At 40.1% G+C, this 27,104-nt stretch overlaps 1 protein-coding gene across 3 annotated transcripts in view; it reads right to left on the reverse strand.

Moving 5' to 3' along the window:
• Positions 1-26,606, reverse strand: part of MRTFB (myocardin related transcription factor B) — a 67,907-nt gene extending 41,301 nt beyond the window's left edge. The window contains exons 1-3 of one of the 3 annotated variants that reach the window (XM_058850066.1): positions 26,563-26,606; positions 23,452-23,496; positions 10,051-10,215 (exon numbers count right to left, since the gene is read on the reverse strand). In XM_058850066.1, coding sequence (XP_058706049.1) covers positions 10,051-10,195 — 145 coding nt within the window. In that variant the 5' untranslated portion in view covers positions 10,196-10,215; positions 23,452-23,496; positions 26,563-26,606. Of the gene's footprint in view, positions 1-10,050; positions 10,216-23,451; positions 23,497-23,768; positions 23,897-26,562 lie in introns of those variants that run through there. The other 2 variants (XM_058850069.1, XM_058850065.1) reach the window with 2 other exon arrangements.
• Positions 26,607-27,104: the final 498 nt, after the last annotated feature.

Below are 27,104 nucleotides of genomic sequence, written 5' to 3' on the forward strand. Positions count from 1 at the left end.
TATCTAGCAGAGGTAACTGGGAAAACCAGTGATGATTTCCATGCCTTTCCCTGCAGTATGAGAGCCTCGGTTCCTTGTTGTAAATATCTAAGCTCCGAGTATTTTATTATTTTCCTTTTCGCATTAGTTACACATCTCATTATTCCCAGCAGTTTCAGGAGTATTTCCTCCCACAGCTTCTGATGTGCCATTCTCTGCAGCATATCCCATTTATCTTACATGAGTCATCAACTTCAATGTCAACCTGGAAGATTTCAGGGAAATGGATCCCCTCTAATTACCTGGCATTGGCCATGAGGGAACAGCAGACGAGTCTGCATTTAATTTCCTGTACTTAGAGAAAATAAACTATACATAATGTTAAAGAGTATCTACATGTCAACTAAGAACCCTGGCAGGTGTATTTTCCCTTCCCTTTGGCCTAAAAATGCTATCATTGCACACATTTTCCACACATCTACTTTATATTTTAAATCTTTCAACCTGAAATTATAAAGGACATCTCCATTCACATAAAATATCTCACTTCTATAGAATCAGAATTAAAAATATCTATATACCTTCAGATACAGAATTTTTAAAAGTGGAAACTAGAAAGAAAACCCCATCTTTTCCTCTTTGGATCTTTCTACAAGACAATCACTGGGCAGTGACTGTTCACCTTGACAGTGCGCTCCCAGGGCAAGCGATACCATGGGGTGTGAAGCTGCCTGGCCCAGCCAGCAGGATTTGGAAGCCTCTCCCTGTTTGCCTGCTGCTGGGAGAAGGGAGACCTAGATCTGCTCAGAACTGCACACTCCAAGGAGGCATGAGCTCACCAGGCTTTAGCAACCCCTTGACATGTAAGGAGCTGACAATACAGGCAAAAAACTCTTTGCAGCATGAATGATTTGAGGCCACTCTCCCAGCCTAAAAATCAGTTGTCTGCACATCATTTGTATGAAAATTATCAGCTTAAATTATGTTCTGCTTAAATACAAGTTACAGACTATTCCAATACATTTGCTTTTGCAGTGATTTTTACTGAAAACAAGAAAAAAAAGTACTGTGGAAAAGCTCCTTCATAAATCAAATTAACTGCCTGCAGCTGAACACTTACTGGGCATAAGAAATAAAATCATTGTTGAGAAACTCCACACATTCAGAAAATAAAAACTCAGACAAGCAGAATACAAACACATACTGCTTAAACTTGAACACATATTAAACTCTGACACAGTAAATAAACAGAATCTTACACACTTACTAATATAACAGATTATAACTCCACATTTTTCTTGTACCAAGAGAGAAGTTAACTGTTCAGATGGATGAGTTATATTCTAACAGTATAACAATACAGAAGAGGAGAAATTGTTCTATGGAAAGGGTACAGTGCACTTCACACAGTCTGAAGTGATTTCCCAATGATTCAGAAAACAGAGTATTTTGAAATTTAAGAAATTCCATGTTCTAATGAGGAAGTGTATAATTAAAGAACCCAGAGGAAGATGTTTTCCTTCAAACACCATATTTCTGAAGGAAGTGCTATCCATTCCTATCCATTTATAGTGCTTTATATAAATTGAGAGTTCCCTGTGCCCAGGTGAAAGGTGATGACAGTAACAGCAGCTGGGTGGGAGTAGTTGAAGCCTTCAGGAGCATTTCTCTTGTTCAGAAAGATGAGTTTAGCCAGGAGTTTGTGCTATCCACTCCTCCCCCTTTCCAAGGGTAGTCACCCCACAGCAGATCAGTGTGCTTCAGCTGCTTGGAGTTATACCACATATTGTGCCTCAACTTCACCTCTTAGTTCAATACAAGTTTAACACAGAGATGAATATTTTAAAAGACCTTTAAGAAGTCTGATCAAAATTTCAACAGCAATATGCAAAATCTTTAGTAAGAAAAAGCAGGAATCACAGAATTTATGAAAAAATAAGAATGAGGAAATTTTTGTACAGACCAGGAGAGATGAATGGTCAAAATGATGCTGTGTATTTTTCATGTAACCAAATATTGCTGTTGCCAGTAAATGCTGTACAATATGGAATATTTGGGTGAACAAATAGAGAAAAAAAAATGCCTCTGAAGAAGGAAATAGTTCTGCTACAGATTCAGGTATACTGTGAATATTGAGAATATCTGGATATTCTGCTCAGGGAAAAGTTTCTTTTAAATCCCTGCATGAATAACATCTCCCACATCAGGAAAAAATACTCCAACAACCTCTTGTTTTTCCCATCAGTCTTGAATATATATCAATCCAAACTCAATTGATAACTTGGTTTTACTGGTTACTTGAGTGTGCAACAATATAGTTCTTGTATTTTTAGTGATAAGGCTTCAAACAAAAACTACTCATTGTCTCAACATGTCTGTTGGAAAAGTCTAAAACTCTGAGACAGTTTCACAGGTACCCAGGGGCATCTCACAATTCCCAGCTCCACAGCACTGCAATGTGGGAAAGGTGCATGTTCTTATGATGGACCTTGTCAACATTCCTAAGAGCTGCACTAGAAGGAACAGAAACACTGTTAGCACTTTCCAGTACTAAATTCACCTTCTCACTACCAACACCCAGGTGTTCAAAGGTGTCCTGAGCAGGTCCCATGTGAACCAAGGCAGAGAGCTGCCTGTTACCCCAGTGCTGACCCACCTGCCACTTAAGAACTCCCTCTTCCCTGCCAAATGAAATAAATTTGTAACTCCTCTGGAATGGTTCATATACGTTCTTACCTTTGACTGCTAAAGCACCATAATGACTCCTCAAATTTACTCATGCACTTTCAAATCTGATGGTAATTTTTTAAGCTCTAATGAAATAGTAGAAGTTCTGTCATGAGCCACCACCACCACACTGAAACATTAAACACACTGCTTATGTTTGGGCAGTATCTGCCTTGAAGATTGTTTTGACAGACAAAAACTGCTTTGTGTTTCAGTTACTTTTGTTGTTGATTTTAAAGGACCTGAATTTCACATTTATCTTAAAAGAAATGGTGACTTTACAGGGGGCGACTTAATACTTTCCTATTCAAATCACCCATTTTGGCCTACCACAAAAAGTAGAGTAAGTATTAGTGCAACAATAGCAACTTGTTTGTTCTTTGATGACTCTTTATTTTAGCAGTAATACAATTAATAGAACAGCCCATGAATTATGCAATATAAATTAGGGACAAAAAAAGCTTGGGATCTTGCTTGAGATCTCCACTCAGTTTGAAATGATTTTGTGTTCAGTGTCTAAAAGTGAGCTGGAATTTGGATTGTCATTTGAAATTGATAGCATTGTTAAAAAAAGGCGAAAAACTTTTTCAAATTGCAATTTTTTCATCTTCTATTTCTGCTGCTGACTATTTAAATAGAGATGTTTTGTAAGAGAGAGAACTACTCATTTCCAAACTAAACATTGGACATAAAACCTCTGCAATTTGAGCATGTACCTGTTTCAAAAGAGCTGTTTTTAACATTACAAATAGCAAAATGACTCTGAGGATCACAGAGAAACCTATAATGACCTAGAAACAAAACTGCAGCTGAGAGACTGGTTTCTATCAAACAACAAAACCAAAATATCTCTTTCAACTGAAAGAAAATCTTGAGTTGTGCATGCTGTATTTTTCAATTACAGGTTTAAACTCTGTTACACTGCATCAGTGTATCCAAACCAGAGGCTGAAGTAAAAGAGGCACAACAAGCTCTTGGTTTCAATGAAAATTAAATCTGCTAGAAATTGAAGTATTTTCAGAGGGCACAAGCACCTCTCATTTGAATTTAAATTCAATTTGAATATATTGCATGACTGGGTGAAATGAAAAAAAAAAGGCCTTGGAATGGAACATCTCTGTCAGTTCCATAAACCAGACTCCAGTAACATCTCATTTAATGGTAATGTATTGCACAAGCTTTTCATAAATGTTTGCTTTACATCTAAGGTCATCAATGCTTGTTCCTTCCATTCTTCTGCAACACAGACTTCCAAGTGTTCTGCCAACCTTCAGCCTACAGAAAAAGTGTTATTTAAAAAGTGGAAGTGTCTAGTAGATATTAGCCAAAATTCCAAAGTACAGGAGGAAGCCATGCAGCCCCACGGTACCTTCCCAGAGCCTAATCTGGGTGAAGCATCAGTGATCTGCTGAGTGACATCACTGACTGGGAGCTGCTTCCCAACCTTATTAAACATCAAGTAACTAAGCAACAATTGCTTTAACAGTACATTCCAACTCTTCACATCATATGGAACTCATTCCTTTGCAATCCCACCAAAAAGAAAAACAAAACCAAACCAAGCTCCCTCGGGTGTTTAAACTCTTTCACTACCACAATAACATTTTCAAGTGGGAAAAAAGCCTAATTACTCAAATATCTATTTCACCTTGGCCTTACATACACCTTGGTTAATATCTTGGAGCTTTATACTGTGTTAGGATAATCTAGTTCTTGATCATAGTGTAATAATTTCTTCACATAGGAAAATAGTGCTCTGACTACACAAACTAAAACATCAGTTTACATAACCCCTATTATAATTTATTCTATTACTTCTATAAACATTAAGAACATTACTTCAAATTATTAAATAAGGGGATTTGTTTTGGGGGAGTTCTACCTATATTCTCCACCATTGTGGCAACCAAGACCCAAACAACATAAATAATGATCACCATCTACCTCAGTCACCCTTCCCAGAAAAATACCAAACATTTACAGTGATGTCAAATTTGTAAGTCTGCATGTTCTACTTCTCCCACTAAAACCCACACAAATTCCTTTTAAGGGAGGACATATGTTGGCAGTGTTCACTGCTTAAATGAAAACTACCTTCCATTTGGTCTTGCCCATATACATATCTAAATTAATAAATATTTTTAAAATGTGTATATAAAGTACATAAAAATACGCATTTTTGTATGTTTAACTATGCAGATCTATGTTTAACTGCGTATATATATATCCTGTAGAGGACAATATTTAGTCATCCACTGTGCTAGCTCTGATTTGCAAAAGGTGGAAAGTGCTGCACAGCAATTACCACTCCTGTTTGCTCCGTGTTACCTTCTTGTAGTGGCTCTGTCACAAGCTGACATTTCAACCACAACATTTGCAGTTAGGACTTAGTTCTAACAACTTAAAACAACTGTACAATGGAATTTAAAATTAACTCAACATTCTTTTCTAGCTATGCATTTAGTTATACACAAGGAATTTCAAGAAAAAAGGTCAGAATAAGATCTGAATAAGTTTGATCAAGTGATCTCTTTAAAGGAAAACATGCTTTCTGTATCTCCTGTAATCACTCAAATGCCAGGCCCTCAAACAGCAATTCATATATACCAGATGCCTTGAATTGAGTCAGTCACAGGTCATGTCTCCTTTGTTAATCTCTTCACAATAAGCAGATAATTAAAAAAAATAATATCTATAAATCAAACTAAAATGATGGAATGTTTGTTTAGAAGTTTACCAAATGGAATGACCCTGCTGGAATTCTTTCATGTAGCCTGTGAAAATGTCAGAATATATTCCATTTAAGAGGTCACAGTCCCTAGAGATCTCTGAGTTTTGGCTTGTATGTCTTTTCACATGCTTTAATATTTGAAAATTGTTCCTTGTAGACACTGACTGATGGCCTGGGAATGCTAGGATTGTGGGAACTGGCAGTACCAATGACAAAGACAGACTTACTGGGAAATCAGTACCTACTCAGTTTGCGCTCTCCTCTCGGAAGAGATAGAGAGACATTCAAATATTTAAAAGGAGACCAAGAGATATGGTTTTTCTACTGACATGTTAAAAAACCAAACAAAACCCCAAAAACAATTCCTCCAAAAAACAGAGCACTCTCAAAAAAAAAACCCAAAGCACAAAGGAAAACATATTTTAATTACAATATGCTGTGTGTTCTTAGCAAAGATTATTTAGTAGAATATTTGCATTGGATGTTCCATGGTCTATTAAAACCTTAGCGGAAAGACAAACCCCAGAATCACTAAAGCTGGCACCAGCCTCTTGAGATCCCCTGGCCCAAGCCCTGCTGGAGCAGGATCAGCTGGAACAGGCTTGCCCAGGACAGTGCCCAGTCTGATTTTTAGTATTTCCATGGGTGGAGATTCCACATTCTCTCCAGGCCACCAGTGTACACACACACACACCTTATTTATGCACTATACTATAAATGCACACATTTCTCCTGTAAACTTACAGAAATTGTGCACCTCTTTATCTAGATTGTGCCATTCTTTATCTAGATAGGTCTTTCAGGATACACTTCCTTTGAGGTCTGGTTTGTGGGGGATTTTTATGTTTGGTTTGCTAATGTTATTGGTGGTGGTGGTACTGTTAATCAGAATATCTGTGTGCTGTTTTCCAGATCTCACTGCTTTCAGCTTAGTGATTATGAAACTGCTGAATTTAAGATGACATTTTCAATTACATTCCCTGCCAAGCTATTACTTTTAATTATAACTAAGTTTTCCATTTGTTGTTCTCTAGTCTTTCCACTAGCCACCTTTTCTACACTGTGTAGTGTACCTTTTCTCCCAACTCTCTCAAAAACCTAAATTCTAAGCACAGTGACCTACCTATATATCATTACAAGAGGAAAAAAACACACCTAATCACTGATCTTAGAGAAGTGGAGAAAAACCTGTCATACACAAATGCAAGGAGAATCCCAAATCTCACCTGATTCCCGAGTATCAAATTTGCAGTTCAAATCTATTAATTGCACAGAGGATTAAGAATTTGTTCAGAAGCCATAAAACTATGCCAAGAATGCACATTACCAGTGCTACATACTGAGGGAGTAGAAGATAAGAGATAACAGGCAAAGTAATATACCACAACTCTTTTAGATGCCAAAAAAAATCCCTTGGATCATCAAATTTATTTAAGTAATACCATTAGGTTAAGTGGGATGTCGATTTCATTCAGTTATTTTAAGAACTCTGTCTCCCAGCTGACTAGACTGGTCCCTTAGGAGGACTCAATATACACCATTTGGAGTATTTGTTCTTGTTTGGGTTTGTGTTGGGTTTTGTGTGTGTGTGTGTTCCGTCTCCCCCTGAATTCCCCACAGTTCCCCACAAGCTCCCCAGCCCCATAGAAGCTGCAATTCTCACCTGATCTTCTGTGCCTCAGGGTCTCTGCACCTGAGTGTCCCTGTTCTTACACAGCCAGGGGCACTGCCTTCTTTAGGCTGTTTTCTCCAAACTGAGATCTTACCAGTCTTGCTCTTACTTTAAGATGTTCACTGTTCCAAGGCTTTTTACCTCCTGAACATCCAAGCCTCTTGGTTCTTCTCTCAATTAGCCAGTTCTGCTAGAGAACAGTTGTTGCCAGCCATGGGAGGAACAGCACTACCTTCTCTACCCTCTTCCAGTTCATGATGCACAACCCAAAGAGAAGCAGAAGCAATCCCATTCCTATGCTGGCTGTGAGTTTGGAGGAGCAGACACCTCACAGCCCTCACTGCCTGGATCAGAATTGCTTCTCCACATTGCACAAGGGGCAGGGAATAGGCACCCTCCTCTTCTGACAGGATTTATGGCCAAAGGGCAGAACTGAAGGGCAGTCAATGGCCTGGACAGGTGGCAGCCACTTACCCACCCATTTACAAGAATATAACCAGGCTCCCACCTGTGGATGACAACTGCACAAGAGCAACTTACATATATCTTTTTCAAAAGCTAGTAGCCACTGTCACAAGCAGAGTCTGGCACAATGAGATAATCAAGGAAGCCACTGCAGAGCCAAGAGAGGTTGCTGTAAAACACAAGCTAGCAGCTTTCTGTTTTACATGTACCTTGAAATAATTGCATGGCTCTTCACACCCAGCCCTTCACAGCTCCCTCTTCCAGCCAAAGTGGCATGCTCAACAGTTCTGGAAAAATACTAATTCAGCATGCAAAAAAGCTCTGGTCATGCACTGTTTCCTTTTTTTGACGGTATCTACATGTGCAATCCCTTCCCATCATTTGGCTCTGAAACAGCAGGTTGGAAAGCTGCAGGCAGCATCATTCCCATCCACCCTCCTGCTGTCAGCAGCAGACAGCATATCCTTCCCTCCCTTGCCACCTCCTGGCTCTCAGACAGAAGCTCGTGAAACTGTGGTACAGTGTGTGGGCAGCACATTGTTCTGACTGGTACTCAGGCTGTGCCATGCTGCTGCTGCTACTCTTGTCAGCCTCCCTCCACTGCAGTCCAACTCCACACCCTAGCATCAGTCTTATCCCTCCTGCTTCCAAAGAGCCTCATCCATGTCACTTTTCCCCCAAGCTGTCCTTCCTAGGGACACAGCATTTTGCCTAAAAAGCACATACACTGGACCCAACCTGGCATACTTCAGGCAAGGATGCAAACGCAAAGCCTATATCCCAAACTCCGCGTATGTGAGCAGCCCCACTGCTCATGAGAGAGACTGCACACTGTCATGAGACTGCCAGAATCACAGACACATCTCCGTCATCACTCAGGAAGTAACAAGTGTGAAGAGCAGAAGCAATGAAATAGGAACTTCTGCTGCTTTTTAGCAACTGGAGCAAGAGTTGGCCTCCAGAGGACAGGCATGATAAACCATTGCAACACACAGAGCACAGGCTTACATGATCAATGCACTGTATGTGCTGCCTAATTATCCAGAGAGATGCAGAATAATGAGAACCTGAAATTAGTTTCATTAGCAATACAGTATTGTCCACAGCCATGAACCTGAAAACAGCTCAAATGAAATGAGAGAACCTTAAAATTGTAACAGCCCAGGAGACTGACATTCAACATCCACCTCCCAAAATTGTCCATTTGTCTTTGTTCAGGGAGTAAATACCTGCACGTAATAAGTAAGTAGAAAATCTTAAGCTCCTAATGCACTCCAACTGTTTTGTTATTGATCCTCTGCTGGAAGTTAAAACCTCTTCAACAGAGTTGGCACAGCATATAAATGTACCTTTGTAAACTCAAGGGACAATAATTCCACTGGAGCTTAAGCTAACCATGAGAATTTGCAGCAAACCCACCGAGCTCTGCCCACCTGAACTCTTATGCCTGCTTTGCTCTGTGACTGGGATCTCTGGGGCAGAGGGCAGGGGAGAGGAGGAAAATGTGAAAAAGGAGAAGGTAGTAACAGCTCCAGTGACTGTTGGCTCACCAGGCACGCTGTGATTACCTCCATGGTAAACAAAACCAAACCAGAGCAGAAGCCTCCTACCCTTGCAGTGACATTGGAAAAGCTGGAAACACAGTTTCTGTACTAACTTGTGCAAGTCAGCTTAACAACACTGCTGAACAACATTAGAACAGTTCAGCCTCCTACTGGACTACTGCCAAAGACTCATTCAAGTAAACAAAAGGTTTAAAGGATCACTACCAAAGCTCACAGTAAGCATAATGCTTCCTGCATAAAAATATCCTACCAAAAAAATACCCTTAAACAGGTCAGAATTTTTTTAAGTGCCACTGTATTTCTGTGAACTGCAATCTCTTACACTTACAGATTTTATAAAGTAGTGACATGCCAAAATACTCTTGCAAATATCCAATTTTTGGAAAGAAGTAAAAATGTTATTAAAACTACTTTTAATTTGAATCCATCAAGTTCAAAGTTCACTTTTATAAATTTTCTTCTTTCATAATTTCTATGAAAAATAGTTTCTAACCAAATTAACCCAAATTACTGAATCTGAACTTATAGATGAGCAATAGTTTGACAGGACACAGATACCCACCTCATCCATTTTGGTTTTACAGGAAATTAAGGAAAAACAAGTTTTCCAGAAGTATACCAACATTGAATTAAACTTTATAGAATGCAAAACATTAATTATGTATTATTTATGCAGAAAAAACCCACCTATTATTGAAAATTATCCCTTTTTGTCAGATAATAATACAACTCTCAAAAATATTTTATCAATACTTGTAGTATACACCAGTTGTAGTTTCAAAACTACTTAAAAATCTGCTCAGCTCCATTGTGGGTCCCAGAGCCGCCCTGGCGGCTGCAGCTGCGGGCCGGAGCTGGCAGCGCCCCCCGCCACACGCGGCTCCGCGGCCCGGCCCCACGCACGCACTCACCATTCTTGCGCTCGGTGAGGGGCGGCAGGCACGGCCCGGCCTGCAGCGACAGCCCCCGCAGCTCGTGTGCCACGGCCTCGCTGTGCGGGCTGGGCGCCAGCCGCGCCGGGGGCCCGGGCTCGTCCTCGCCGTCCGCCGGCTCCATCCTGGGCACGCCTCGGCGCTCTGCGGAAACAACGCGGCTCCGGTCACTCTCTGCTCCCGCAACACGACAAACGCTTCGGACACCGCTCTGCCTTCACGTTTGGGCTTTGGGCGGTTCCTTCGCACGAGAAATTCAGCTTTTGAATTATGGACGTTACCTACTGATTCCCCACAAATATTACGGGTTGGCAAAAATGTAGCCAGGGAACGGATGCAGAGGCAATTTACCGGAGAAGCGGGACGGTTTCCCCGCTCCCACCGACACAAACAGCACCCGGCGTTAACCCTCACGATGGACGTCCAGAAGCTCCCGTGCCTCACCCCCTGCCACCACCCGCGTATCGGCAACATCCCTTTTTTCCAATCGTTTCTATTAGAGAATGCTGAATTAACAGATCGTGCTAACACACACATGGCTTTTAATATTTTGAAGCTCTGTACAACTCTCCTTCAGATCCCAAATCAACGTCAGTGTTCATATAGGACTTCACACCACCAAAGCACTGTATTAGAACTAGTTCATCCTCAGTCTCTCCAGCAAGGAAGATTTTTGGCCATGAATATTTTAAAATTAATTTTACTGCCCATTAGCTACTTCTTGAATAGTTGAATGAAAGTCCCAATTTACTATTTCCTTCCTTTCTATCATTAGTGTAGTACTTGATCTACAGTAAGGAGAGACAGAAGTATGAATTACTCAAGTTTCAATAAATCAATATGGACTGAAGTCCTATCCCTGAATTCTTGGAAACTTGAATGATAGGAAATACTGATGATTCAGAAAGATCCACAAAAATTAAGAAATGTCTTATTATTGTGAGATTTTTTGTTAACTTTAAATTGTATTTCTTAAGAAACACGACTGCTTGCCATACTCAGCCTTAAACTTCAAATTTCAAATATTCTGAATATAAACACCATATGTGTTGGGGTGTGCATTCAGAATTTTTAAAATGCAATATATGTTTCAATGATCAATACCAAAATATTTCAAGTGTTAGCATGATATTTAAAAAAAACAAGATGACAAAAAGTTATCCTGACCACCAACGAATGGCCTACACTACAAAAGGGTAAGGAACCATGTTCTGAAAACGTGAATTGAAAAATAAGAAATATAAGCAAGAACTGCTTGATTACACCTAAATAGAACAATTATCATGGTTGAGTGCATATTTTTCATTATTTTCCCTAGTTACCAAGTGGTGCTTTCACATTAAATGAAGACACATTAACTTTCTGTTATGCAAGATTTTTTTTCTTTGTTCTTAGCTTTTAGAAGCATAATTTACTCAGCTCTCACTCGATTTCCTGACATTACACTCTCCTCAAACTCCCACTCACCCATACAAATTAAGTACATTATTAACCAAGCAGGTCTCTTCAGAGCAGAATTTAAGTGAAAATTTAGCTGCTTATCTGTTCATATTCACAGCATTTTATCCACAATTTACTAGTTATGAGTTGTCTTGGAGTCACTTTTCAAAGAGATTAAGCCACGTGAGCTGTATTCATGCTTTCAAACCAGATGAAATTAACAGAAACACCTTCTTGTACTAAAAGTTTCACATTTGTTATGCTGCAGGTTAGCTTTGACTATTTTTTCCCCCGTGACAGGTAAGTAATCATCATGCTTTGAATTAAACCAGCTTGACTTTCACCATTTCTACAACACACTACAGAATTGCTAACATGTCCATCTCGTAATTTTTGTTTTGGGAATGTACAGAAATGTGTGTTTATTGTCCAGATCCAACTGAGAACACAGCATGCAATTAGATGATGTTGACTGCAGCACAGCAGCACAACTCAAAACAAGTTTGACTTCCCACACAAAATGCGCTTGATGTGTGGTTTGAACATTAATAGATCAGGTTGGAAGGGACCTTCTGTAGGTCATCCAGTCCATCCCCCCCTCCCATGGGATTACCAGCTCTCAGGAACTTGCCATGTCAGCTTCTGAAAATCTCTGAAGCAGATGGTTTCACCACCTCTGGGTAACCTCACTATGAATGCTTTGCCCACCCTCTTCACAGAGAATTTCTTCCCCTGCTGATCATGACTCTCAGGTCCCCATTTTCACTGTAGTTTCACACAGTGCATGAATGTCATCATTAGGAAACCTCTAAATCCAAAGTTCTCCTGTGCAGACCTGTAACCCTAATTTTAAACTTTCCAACTCACAGTCAAGTCCCAGATATTGCACTTCCTTTTTTTCCTAAATCTTTTAGATAGGGTGCTAAAAACCCAGCTATGTTCTCAAATGATCCTTTAACACTAGAAACACAAACAATTCAAAATGAGTAGTAGAAAACATTCGTTCACCTTGTTTAAAATCAAAGCCTGTACAATAAACACTTTATCCATGTGCATCAACCATGTGCAAAACTGAAAAACCTCTCATTTAGAATGCAAAGGTCAAGATACTCTCATAATTTGTATTAAAGATAACAACTTGCCTTCCCTTTCTCATTTGTTTGAAGCCTCCTCAATCCTGAAGAATTATTTCAGATTTGCCATCTGCATTTACAGATGGTAACCATTATCTGTGTAACCCCTGAATGGAAGCAGACCTATACACAAAGTATATTAATAACATAACTGAAACTCAACCAGGAAAACCAGGAAAAACCAGGAAAAATACAATTAAAAAAACCCACCCATTCTATTAAAGTTTCAGTATTCTACTTAGCGTAATTCAAGAAAGCACCTTTTATACCAGGCTGATCAGACAAAAATCAGTTGTCACTCCAGGAGTTTCCATTCCTTTCCTCAAAACTAAGACACCTGAAGTTAAAGTTGTGTGAGCCATCACTCTGCTAGGTATGAAAACCATTTCTGCTTACAAGCTGTTAGAAATCATAATACCAATTTATTTCCAGAAACTAAAAATAGAATTACTCAATTGCTCCACTAGTTCTAAATTATTACAGGTGGCTGTTTTTTGGTTGTTTTTTTTTTGTGGTTTTTGTTTGTTTGGTTGGTTTGTTTTAACATAGAATTTAGCAAAATGTTTAAGAGTAGTAAAGTGAAAACTAGAAAAAAATTATTTTCCTACTTAGCCTTTAGAATCTATTATCAAAATAGAATCAGCACCAGCACTGCTAGGAGGCTTTGGTTCACATTTCCCTGACAAGTACATAGGAACAGTGTTCCAGCACTGGCAAACCAGAACTCCTGTACAATGTATGAACCTTATGTAAGTGTTCTCACAGATTGTAGGTGGTTGCTATCTTCTTAACTGCTGAAGACAAACGCTCCTTTTATTTTTAAACATTTTATCTTCAAAAGACAAAATGTATTTCCTTGGAAAAATCTTATAATGGGGGGGAAATACATACTTCCCTGCTGCTTGAGACACCAGAACTGGTATTTAATTTGGCACAAGCTCAGAAATCTGGATGACACTTCAGTAGTAAATCAGCTTTTATTTTAGCAATCTGCTGGAAAATAACAGTTAAAGAATCACAATGCATTCAAGCTTTGGCCAAGTCAACTGGCTGACATTAATACTGCTCACTCACTCACACCTGCAAGGAGCCTGGGTCACTGTACCCAGTACAGTATTGAACTGAATCAAAGTCATCAGGTATTACCAATACCAGCTCCAGGATTTACAGCACCATGGTGTGAACATGAGTCTGGAAAGACTTGGAGATCTGTGCAGTGGGAACAGTGATTTCTGACACTGAGGCCAATAAGCACTTTGGGGGTTGTTTTAGTTTTAAATATTCCTTCTATTTGAGCAGAGGGCATTCGTGATTTGTACCTGAGAGAATGTGAGAAGTCACAATCTGAGACTGACCTGGCAATTCCCCTTCCCCTCTCATGAAGAAGGGCAAAGACTGTGCTTTCAGAATGCAGCAGACCCTACCGGTGCCTACACAAGCCTACAGCAAACTTCCTTCCTAGGCTACAAATTAGTCCAGTCCAGTGGTCAGACCCTTGGAATGCTCAGTCTCTCTTTTCTTCCAAGGATCAACACACGTCAGGCTTGAACATAAACAAAGTAGTCGGGAACATTCAGCTCACTGAACAGTCCGGGAACTGGAAGCTACGGGAGTTGCTTCCCGGAGACGAGCCCAGGGGATGGAACACCCAGTCCAAGGAGAGGAAGAGTTGCAGAGTTTCAAAGGACGGCTCCTCTTGGCATGCTGCCTATCAGCAAGGGGTAAAGAGAAATTCAGAAACAAATCATGGGCTTGGCTGCAGTCTCCATCTCCACCAGCTCCTGGAGCAACACCAAAGAGAGGCTGTGCTCCAAAGAGGGTGACGCTCCTCAGCCCAGCCACAGCAGCTGCCGGAGCTCAGAAATGCAGCAAGGGCTGTGGGGGACAAGCCCCGACTGGGCAGGCACAGCCTCACCCCTGCTGTGCTGACACCATCTTACTGCAGCACGTGAACTGTGACATGAAAACTGGCATTCAGTTGCCATATTGAAATAAAAACTTCATTCTTACAGTTAAAACACAATGTCAATAAACTTAATTAATTAAGTTTTGTGGTCAAATACAGGGCAACAATTATTTAAATCATACAGCTATTTTTATGAAGGTAATTATACAAAAGCAGAAAAAGATGAGAAATAGCAGCTGACTAACTATGAGTAATCACCTTGGATTATGCATTATGAGAAACTCAGTATTACTATTCATTTCTTTAAAAAACAGTGTGCAGAAGTATCTGACAAAACTGAAGTTCTGTCACGCTTCTCACTGTTCTAGTACCTGGAATAACATGTTTCTTCCAGGAGCACAGAATCCTCCTGGACTGGGCTGGTCAATACTGCAGAAAAATGTCCACTTTTATTAAGTAACTGAGATTAAACTTTCATAACTGTCTGTTCTAGCTAAATTAATACCATTGAACAGACTCCAAAAGACCTCCAGAAACTCATTTAACACTTCTGCATATTTTGCTATGCAGAATAAGCTACAGTGGCAAATGCACATCGTAAATGAGGTAATGTGTAGAGAATTACTTGTATCTGGACACAGGCTGGGGATGAGTCAGGAGAATCCTTGATGATATGTTCCCTCCACTGCTGCCTCCAGGTAGGAAAAAAAAAAAATCACAGTAATTGGTAACTGGAGCTGTGCCCTGCTAAGTGCAAATGAATTACCCAGCAGTGTGGGGCTCTGAGGAATAAAGGCAGCCTCCCACAGCTCCATTAAAGTGTGGGGAAACTGAAGCCTACCCTGTCACTGTGTAGGGCCATAGAGATGATTTATCTATTCTTTTTCTCACATTACTGCCTTCTCAAACTAACCTGTTCAAACAAGAGTTAGTGAAATCTGGGCTACACATAAACCTTCACTGGAAAGAATCTACCTCATAGCAATGTTGTGAAGCTTAGTGTTTAAATACCTTAAGGTCTCATACAAATGTTTTCAGTAGTTGTAAATATTAAAACTATCTTCTGTATTCACATTTCAAGGGCTTTAAAATTATAATAATAGAATTTATTCAAAATGCTGAACTTCTTATAAATATTTTAAGTAAAGCAAGCAAAGGTTCAATATGCACAATATTCATCACTGAAACAAAACCCATACTGTCAGATGAAAATGATGTTTAAATTGCTTACTGACTATATAAAACTGTTCAAATATGTCATTTTCCATTAAGAAACTCAGTAGTGTGCACCAAAATCAATAAATTGGTCTGAGGGACCAAACAAAAAGTAAAGTCTAAAATTGGCTTCCTCTTAGAAAGGTAACGCAGTCAACAACCTCCATCTTTAAGAAGTCTGAACTGCTCTGCTATTCCACCCTGCGAGAGAGATGCTCACCTCTAGAGAGCTGTTGAAGACCAGGCATGGAAGCAAACATCCATTAACCCATCCTGATAACCCAGGACAGCTTTCAACTTGCCTTCCACTGACACAATGCTTCATAAGCAGAACCACGCTGTGTTAACTTGCAGTGTTTGCAGCAAAGTTCATAAAGATTTGTGCTGAAAACTGAATCACGAGGGGATGATGACTTATTTAATCTACCACTAAGTCCATCTTCCCTAAGAGCTGCTGCCTGAGCACTCAGCAGCAACCTGAATTCTGGCCACAATACCTGAAGTGGAGAAAATGCTGTCCCATAACCTGTTGTAAGTAAAGACATCAGGCACAGTCCTCAATAACTTTTTACTTTTAATCACTGTATAAGCAGACATAATTTTATTTAATCTCATTTTTTCTGTGGATATCCTTAATAAACAATGCTCCTCTTAAGGCAATGTTAAGTCATTCAGCTGGTTTGATTTTTGATTGAATATTGATATTTGATTAAATAGATACAAAGCTGTAATAGCATATATCCTCACTAGTTCTATTAAAATAAAGAGTTTTCATAAAAATACTTTAAACTATATCATCAAAACATGAAGTAGTATCTTGTTTAGATGTTACTGTATATGGAAATACGTTGTGTGAAAATGGTCAGAAAAATCTAAACATGGCATTCCTATTTTTCAGTCTGTGAAGATGATGTTGACTGTCAATATTCTACATTTGCTTTAATACTCTAATTTTAAAAGCTGATATTAACATTGGCAACAACTACATTTAGGCTGAGTTTACAAAGCAAAACAAGTCAGTTTTACACCTAAATTTAACAAGGCAAGGAAACAAAGAAACCAACCAGAACAAAACCAACCAACCAACCAAAAAACAGCTAACTGCACTAGTGTGGTGTGCAAACAAATCATGCTTGTAGTTTCTCACCCTCATAAATGCCTACATATTTAAATAAGATCAACTCTGATTAACCTGCTCAAAAGCAAGTTCAGTTCTTCTGGAATACAGACAGAACTTTGTAGAAGGATCCCATCTAAGATCCCATGTGCTCCAAGATTTTCTGTGGCCAGCAAACATAAGGTGCAACCAGAAGAATCTATTTATGTAATTGAAGTTGCCAACATAGGAAAAAATCAAATGCCAAATGTTCATTTGGTATTTTAAATGCACTTGATAGCTCAGACAATAATTAGTAACTTTTATCATTGAATTGGATCATAATCTTTCCCAATTCCTGTATGTATCAGAGACCTTTGATAGCCAAAAGTGGTCCATCTTAAAAATGAATGTTGGTAAAGCTCTTAAGGCATTTCAGGAAAGGTTAGAGGACTCCATGATTTCATTTGTTTGCTTGGATACTGCGAGATGTTCCCATTTATGACTAAGCTGCAGGTGCTATTCTGTTTATTTTACTGCCTGTAAACCAAACCCTTGAATTGAACAAAGCAAGGAAAGCACAAGGATTCAAATCAAAGAGGAAGGAACTGCAGGACTGCTTCCCGTTGAACATGCTGCTTTCTATCTCCTATCAGAAGTGGGACTGAACATTGCACAACCATTTCTAGTAGATGAGATTTCTTGACAAATCTATACTTTGCATCTTTTTAGAACCACACACTTTACAGAGATTGGCAAGTCTTATTATTGCATTATTAGGTGTTCTCTTAAAAACTTCTATTGGACAAAATTTAACATACTATTTACATTCAGCAAGAAACTGCTCATTAGACATTAATTCAAAATAATGTAAGCATAGAGATTACAAGCAACTTAAGTTTAGGGGATCTTGCAAAAATCAGAATGATTGTCTGAGCTGAAATTCAGTGACAGAAGGTCCTCAGTTAGGCAGTCCCTACTCACAACCTTAGGACAGCTAAGAAAATGCCTCTGTCACAAACCTTTTGCTGCATATTGACTCGGACCAACACAGCTACTTTGAGGTATTAACAATGCAAACAGTAACTTGAATTAGCTCCCATGGAAACCAAACAACTTGTTGCTCCCAACTTCCGAAAATGAAACTTTAAATATTTAATCTGCTAATGGACAAAAGAATAAGGTGACAGATTAATGTTCAATTAAAATATACAAAAATCAGCTTGTGGTACATCTTAAGCAGCAGCTATTTACTGTGCATTCTTTACCTGATTTACACCAAGTGCTTAGAGTTCATCTACAAAATTCTTTCCTGTTTCTTACTTCTAAATCCCACATTGTGTTATATGGCCTCATTTTTTATACAGCAGTGACAAAAGGTCACAATCTGAGTGTGATTACATCACTTGTACTAGATTTACACCTTAGAGAATCTTCCCAAGAATTAGAGTGGGGATTTTTTTTAATAGAAACAATAAGGACGCAGACTGAAAGAATGTTGAATTCCATGCAGTAAAGCAGACTTCCAGGAAGAAAAATCCCACAACAGACTACAAAATCCCAGCCCTGAGACTCCTAAACACTGGAAATTAAGCATAAAGATATACCACACACATAGTATTATGACTAACAGCATAATAAATCATTTCTTAAAGACAAAATTACACTCTTCACTAAACAAAAGCCAAATTTTGCTTTTGAAATCAAACACATTTCTTCTAACAAGGAACAGAGTAGGACCACATGAAGGAATATCACTTATTGCTTCTTTGTAAATACAGATCCAAGATTATAACTGATGTAGCCTAATCTCCAGATCGACACCCATACTCTAAAATAATCAGAAGAAGTATGATATTAGTATGGTTCCTGAAAACTCTGATGTTCTAAACAGTTTAATGCTATAATCCACGGTCCATGCCCTCAGGGCTTTAAGAACCAATTTCTCACGATCTCCAAAGTTAAAATGAACTCAAATTCCATTTTCCCTACTGAAATTAGCTAAAGACTAATAGGGCAGAAACTTTGGGTCAGAAGAGTTTATGTTGCCTAAGGCCTGTTTCAAAGAAGTCTTATCTGTTAAACTATTGTGTTCCAATATTTCATTCCATACAAAGCTTCTTGTTTAAAAATAAATAAGAAATGGCAACATAAAATTGTTTACAGTAGATTACAAATTTCTGCACTTAGCAGCTGTCACACATCTACTTTCTGTAGTCCTTGTAGTTTGAGTAGCTCTCAAAATATTTTAAAAAGATACTACAAAGCTTTATTAGAAACTCTGTTGGAAAATACTGATTATTTGATGAAAACAAGATATTCATTAAATATAAGCTGATCAGATATAAATACTGTAGCCAAGGAGTTTTTCCTCTTGGTTTATTTTCATTGTTCTTTTTCTAGTGTCAGACAATAGCTATTTTTTCCCCAGATCACTACCCACTTTCCTGATTTCTATTCCTGAATTCTCTACTTTTTCTATCCTCCATGTATCACTGAATCACTTCAACTCAGCTTTACTCATCAAAAATGCTCTGTATTACCACCCTTCCTTGATAACCTTTTCTTGACCACATTCCTCAGCCGGCCAGCACAAAGCTTGGCAAAGTCTGCTACTGATGCCAAGAACCCACAGGCAGATGGGAGCCACTATGGAACTCTCTTCTGCACCACCTCCAGGGCCCAGCTGCCCCAGGTGTTTGAGGAGCAGCAGGTGTAGAACTGTGTCCAAGGCTCTCCTGGGAGCGTGGTTTACTCTGCAGCAAAGGGAAGCAGCCCCCCATTCCCCACGTCTGACAGCTGGGCTGGCTCCACATTCCCACCTGTGCTCCTGCTCACAGTGTTCCCAGGACAGCAAAGATGAACTATGGGCCAGAGCAGGTTGTCACCACCTGCATTTCCTCCTTTCCAAGAGACTCCACTTTTGTCTTTTACCAATTCTGCATGACAAGCTTTTAAAATTAGGCTTCTGATGCAGGACCTGGTAAAAGAGTCATCAAATGGTTTAGCTGGCAGAACAGAGGAAGGGTGGAACATCTGGCAGAGGAGTGAGGATCTGATTCCAGAAGAAATCACAAATTACACTCTGTTATTCATAGAATCAAAGAAAGTTGGTTAAAACTGTCTGCAGATATAGAGAGAATTATTTAGGGCTTGATTCACATTGGAAGACTTATAATTCCCAAAACCATAAAAATGGTTTCTATTTTGCAAAAACTGACAGTATTTGCTCAGTACTCTGTATTTGAATGCTGCTGTATTGACATTAAAATAAAGAAGCATTACTATAATTAACCCATACAAATTCAGAAATAATACAGACTGCAAAATAAAGCAGTAACTTCTCTTGAATTAAGTATTTACTAGAAATACCGTAAGTGAGCTCTACCCTCATAAACTGGGTATTAAAACCCTCCTGCAGTCCAGACACTCCAAATGAAATTAATGTTGAAAATATAAAGTAGAAAATGGTGAGGTTTCCAGTTGTTTCTATAAATTCCTTATTCACACACGTTAAAGTTTTAACAAAAACCTTATAAATGTATTAGTTACATCTATAAAGAGTACAGCTGTACAGAGAGTACAAATTACATTCTGAAAAACATTAGCAAAACATTAAGGCTTTTCTTTTTGGGTACCTGTCTTAGCTGTACTTTATGGAAATATATGTTATGGAAAAATATGTTTAAAATTTTATTTTTAAAAATGAAATACTAAAAAAAATAGTGTACCAAGTGATATATAAGGAGAAAACACACTCAAAAATAGTTCAGAGAGGTTTATTAGTCCATTCAAAAACTCCTAAAATAAAACACAAATGGTACAGTTCAGGCCAACCATAATGAACAGGTTGATCCTCATTAGCTTCTGTATAGCCATCTTAGTATATTCAGTAAGCTCCATGTTCAGAATACACCGATCCTGAGACCCTGACCTGCCTAAGGACCAAGGGAAGATTATAAAAGTACTAACACTCCTTTGCTTTCACACTTCCAGTCACTCAGGTACAAGGGAATGTGCCAAGATGGTCAATGCACAATGTACAAAGACTGGGAACACAACTTGTGCAGCATTTTAAAACACAACAAGAGATTAATGGTGACATCAGGTGTTCTCTCAGATAACCAACGTACAAACCCCTAATTCCCAACGTACACTGAACCCCTGCCAATGTAACACAGCACCTGCATGCAGGACTGCACCTGCAGCACTGCAAGGAGACAGACACCACAGTCACACTCACACACAGCTCTGCCTATGTCACAACTTTACTTTGCTAAAGCTTTACTAACATGTGGTTCTAAATCATGAAAAGCTTTAAGTGTGTATTTGACTTTGTGCAACCCATTCAGTGTCAGAAACACATGCTTAAACCTTTGCTGGATTGCAACTTTACCAAGCTTTACATTTTCAATTTTAAAAATATTGGGAACAAAATTAAGCATTGCAGCAATGTAATTAAACAGAATTTCAGTATCTGGAATTCTATCTCTCTTCTATCTTTTTTGTATAGCAAATATTGAGAAATTTGCTCTACATGAGATATAAGGACCATTTTTGGGTATTAACTGGACTTACAAATATGAACTCATTTTAATGAGTTCCTCTGTTGAATTTTTATGAGCTGCCTCTTTTACATTTAAAGAATGACTAAGAAACTAATTTTGATGTCTCTAGAATTTGTAAACAACTTTTCAGCAACTGTTCTGTAGCGTTCCAGCAGGCTTCTAGCAGAAGGTGGAAATAAGAACACAACTGCATGTCCTTCTCAGGTATGGAACTAGGAGTACCTGTGTCATAAATTCACTTATAAGGTTAGAAAACCAGCAGGTTTCCTTTTAGTCTTTAATTTTTGTTTCATTAATTTGTGTTTCACTAGTCAAAACTGAGTGTAACTAGAACTCTTCTCTCACTTTGTTGCTTTTGGCACCATGCCCAGGTAAAAGCCCCTTTTCAAACATTTTATTAATGGCTTAAGCCAAGTACCAAATATGAAATCTTAAAATACTCTCTACTGAGTCAACAATTAAAGAGATCCAGTTTATTGCACAAGTGCACAACTGTTACATTAACATCTGGATTTAATAATAGTAATCTGAACTCTTCAATAAATTCTGTAATGTGCATTTGCTTTGGAGTTTCAGGATATGGAAGATTTTTGTGGTAGACATCAATCCTTGCCACAGAAGTTTGAAAAAAGTTGTATTCTGTAACTAACACTGGGCAATTTTGGCTCTTGAACTTCAGGTGCTAAAAAGGTTTAAAGACAATGCCAGTAATACTGGTTCCCTGTCCTCAGCACAGCATGGAATAATTTCATTTGAAGAAGCAAACATGAAACATTCATAGCTGTCAAGTGCAAGTAGTCTTAATTTGTCTTTTTTTGGACATATAGCTAGAAGAGCAGCAGATTTATTCAAAATAAGAACCAAAGGTTGCAGATTTACTAGAAGAGAACACAGAGTGAACTGGTTTGCCAAGTCTAATCAAACCTGCTCTTCACAGAGCCTACACACAACCCCAAACACACCTTGCCCTCCCCTACCTTTAAGTGTTTCTAGTCGGGATTTTTTGCCTAACACAGTTCTGGGGTTTGCTGGAATACATCAATGCTACAGATACATACCCCTTTCTGTGTATATCCAGCTCTGTACATCTTGTTCTTCCAGTCTCTGGAGCAGCTCTTAGCCATGAGAGTCGTGTGCAGTGTCTGCTTTTTCTGTAGAGGTGGAACCAATGCCCCGGTTCATCTAGGACGCCTCAGTGGAAACTACCAAGAGGCTTTAAGTTTGATGCTCTGTCTTGGTTATCCTGAAAATCAGGCAACCTGTCCCACCCTCTTTTTCCCACACAGAAGATGAGTAAGGAAGGGCAGGATCAGAATTTTCACCATTCAGGGACCAGCTTAACACCAGAAGCACGGAGTTCCAGAACAGAGAATGTGTTAGCCAATATAACCCAGCTTCCTTGTTTTACTAAACTGCTTGACTTCCCTTCCTAACACCCCCTGAAACAGCACTATCACCAGCCATTAAACACCCTTGGTTGCTCTCTTTGAGAGAGAATTTTCCTCATCTATAACTGGATTGATTTTACCAAACCACAGAGGGTCTGGAGTTGCTCTGGAGGTGCTGTGCTGGTACAAGCCTGAGCCACTGCAGAAAAACTGTTAAAAATAAACAAAATGCTCCACAGGCCAAAGTTTTAACATCAAAACTATTTATGTTTGGAAAACATCTAACATCTGTGAAGACTTGCAAGCATGACAGTCCTTTAAAAAGAGAAAATATTGTTAAATCAGCATATGAGTATTTAAGTCATAATATTAAGAGGTGATTAAAGTCCACTCATATCAAAGGCCAAAGCATAAAGTCACAGTAACTTGCTCTTAAGTTTATGTAATACAAGTACTACATGTAACCAAATTTCTGTTTGTATAGGAACAGATCTCATGGAAAACTTTCCATTTTAACAGTATTATAAAACCATCACAACATAAGGGATACACTGCTCACTAAAAAAAATAGCACAGCAGCTTTATTAAAATAACTTATTAAAAAAGTTAAAATTTTTTAAGACACAGCACTTACCTTATATCTCTAGCACCCTTCTAGAGTATCTGTTTCAGCACATTCCTAGTTTGTTGGAAAGGAAAAAGAAAAAGAAAAATCACAAAGATGTCGCAAGGATTCTTTATTTTAAAAGTTACATATTTTGATCTACCTGAGAAATGAAAGCCGTAAGAATACTAGCTCAGCTTTCTCAGTTTCTGCAGTTTTCAGATGTTAAAGTGTGTTATTAGGTTAAAATCTTGAGATTAAAGTGATTTCAATATATTCTATGTGCATCTTTTAGCACCTTTCATATTCCTACTCAATTCTAAGTCGATATTTGTCTTTCCAATTACCTCTGGCAAGAACAGCAGTACCAGATGTGCATCATCTGCTCCTTTTAACTCAACTGCAATACACAAACCCACCGTAGTTCCTTCAAGTCTTCACACTTGGAAGTGCCAACTATACAACTGAAATATATATTAGTTTTCTATAGATTCAAATATAATTGAACTTTTTTTAAAAAAAGGAAACCGTTCACGTTTGCATTTTGTCATTTTGCTAAGTCACCAACTCAAATGGACTTGTTTCAACATCAAAATTTAATTTACTAGAGTATTTTAGAGTATGTGTGTACATATATACATATACAGACACATTAAGTCAACCGAAACCTACTGCACACTGTATTTAGAAAAGTTTAAAAATCAGTTATTTTAAAGTCTGGCATTTATCAAGTGCTGTTTCATACAGTAACACTAATGGGGTTTTCCAGTTTTGGCACTGAACCAGACTTAAAACGTCCCTGACATTGCTCAGCCACACAATTTTACTTTTAATCCCAGAGATGAATCCTAACAGATTATTTTTAATTCTTTTAAAGGCTGAAGATGATGTTATAGTTTCTGTACATATCAGTGACAGAGGTTAAAAACTGAACATGTAAAAAACCAAAGCAAAACACACAAAAGGAAGAGGCTACAAGACAGAAATGCCAAAAAGACTCACAAAAATAAATGGCCTATGATAAAATATATTCCCTCTTCCTTCCAATAATCATTTCATCAATAATCTAAACACTGTTTAAAAAACCCCAAACCTCAACTAAGTATATTCCCTATCCAATATTACATTAATGCATTGTGTCATCAATTATCTAATTTCATTGCTAGGCTAACAAGTAAAAGTTCCAAATTTTAAGTATGATATGCATATAAACCACTAATTTTGTCTGAATATCTATGTATTAACCCTCACTGTTAAAGTTGTTTTATAATATCTCATTCAACATAATCTGACAAATAGAAAAGGTAAATATTAAGGTGATTTCCATGTTATAGTATGACTGCTTCTAAAACCTCATTTGCATCATTAAGTTCAGTTTTCTACACTTCTCCAAATACTGCCAAATCCTGAAAGATGTTCTGCATTCCCAATAATGTACTAAGGATCTTCAGCTTCCATATGTTTTTATTTGCTTAATAACTGGTGTCATTACCAAACAGCAATCTTGTCGAGTTTTAAATGCAAGTTATACCACAAAGTCACATCTGTAAGTAATTACTCAGGAAAGAAAACTTTAGGAAGGAACAAGATAAAATGTCACACATTAAGAGAATAATTTTATGAAATGCCTTTGTTGAGAGGTTTAAAACCTCAATTAATTCAAAACCTGGGCATTTTTTTCTCATAAAGGAAAAGATGTAGCATGAGGAAGAAGTGTAAACACCTTCCCATAAGCAAGAACTTCAAAACATGCTGTATTCATAGGACAGTGGAAGCTTAGCTTTTTTCCTTAAAAGGTGAGTGATGTTTAAGCTCTAAGTATTTTAGACATATTGACGTAACAGATTTCATGGAGGTGTTTTCAAAACATTCCTAAAAAGATAATTTTCCTGATATTGACTTCATAGCTAAACAACTTACTCTCTTTAAATCCTGTAGTCTTTATTTCACCTAATTGCCTGCAGCAGGCAGAAGTCCTAGTATCTCTCGACTGCACTGAGACTAACACCAGTTTTCTGCACTGCACACCTGCACACCAATACAAAACCCACATAAATGGGACAAAGGAAAATGTCTTTGCTGGCAGAAAGGCACGCACGGCAGCACAGCTCTCCACCTGGCTCCCCGCGCCCCAAAGAATGTCACTGCCCAAATGTCAGCCAAGTGACCAGCACCCGCCATGAGGATCTGTGCGTAAACGTGCCGTGGATGCACTTGCTAACAAAGCTGATTCCGGAATCATGGAATCATCAGGCTTGGAAGAGACCTTTAATATCGTCCAATCCAATCACCAAACCAGCACTGCCACCTCTAAACCACATCTCCCAGCGCCACATCCAGTCTTTTAAACGCCTTATGGATGGTGACTCCACTATCTTCTCGGCCAACCTATTCCAATGCCTGACCACGCTAAAATGGGTTAACCAAGTGCCACCTAAATCCACACGTCGCAGAAAACGAGCCGAATTCGGTAACAGCCCCTGGTTTAAGGGTCGCAGATGTTCTCACAGCCCAGTGACCTCCGCTGCAGCTGCACGATTGGGGTCACGGAGGGCTCAGGTCTCCCCTGCGCGGCTCCCGGGCGAGGCGCTCCCATCTCAACGCCCGCAGGGTTCGGTTCGGGCCGGGCCCGCAGCGCCGCCCTGCTGCCTCCAGCCCCGCACCTCCCCCGGGAGCTAGTGTTCCTTACTAACAAATAATAACACGGGCCACATCTGCCAGCGGCCGGCCCGGTGCGAGCCGCGTCCCAGGGCGCGGTGCGGGCACCGGCACCTTCACCTGCTCGGGGCCCAGAGCGGCCCGGCGGAGCCGGGGGCCGCCCCTCCCGTGTCCCCGGCTGCGACCTCGCGGGAACCCTGCCCATCCCGGCAGAGAGGGGGCGGCCGCCGCTCTCGGCACTCCCGCCCGCCTCAACCTCCTTCAGAAGGCTCTGCAGGCGGGGCGGCGCGCAGCCCACCCCGGGGCCGGGCGGCGACGGCTGCCGGCGGTGCCGCTCCCGCTCAGCGGCCTGACCCGACCCGACCCGGGCCGGCCTAGCCCGGTGCAGCCCGCGGCACAGCGGCCGTCCGCAAGCCGCGGAGCCCGTGAGGCGGCGCCCGGCCGCGCGCTCCCCGCGCCCCCCGCCCGCGCTGCCCCGCTCACCCCGGCCCGCCGCGGCCATGTTCCTCTCGCGAGCTCTGCGCCCGGGACCGCCCTCCCCGGGCGCGCGCCCCGGCGGTTGGCCCGCTGGCGGGGGCGGGGGAGCCGCGCGCTCTGGCGCCGCGCACGTGCGGGAGGCGGGGCCGCACATCCGGGCACTCGCACCTCCGGCGAGCGAGGGTGAGTGGAGTCGGTCCCGGCTGCCTCCGGACCGGGGCCATTGAACCATTGAGGTTGGAAAAGACCTCTGAGATCATCGAGTCCACCCTAGGACCGAGCACCACCGTGCCAACGGGACCATGGCACTACGGGCCACGTCCAGCCCTGTCATTAAACACCTCCAGGGACGGTGACTCCACCACCTCCCTGGGCAGCCCATTCCAATGTCGGAAAGCACATTGCGTCCTCCTTCGTCCAACGTAGGGCTCCATTGGCGCAGTTTAAGACTGTACTCGCGGCCTGTCGTTGTTTGCCTGGGAGAAGAGTTCGACCCCTACCCCTACAACCTTCTTCCAGATACTTGTAGAGTAATAAGGTCCCCCCTG

This window comes from Poecile atricapillus, chromosome 14 (assembly GCF_030490865.1).
Source record: "Poecile atricapillus isolate bPoeAtr1 chromosome 14, bPoeAtr1.hap1, whole genome shotgun sequence".
Classification (NCBI taxonomy): Eukaryota; Metazoa; Chordata; class Aves; order Passeriformes; family Paridae; genus Poecile; species Poecile atricapillus.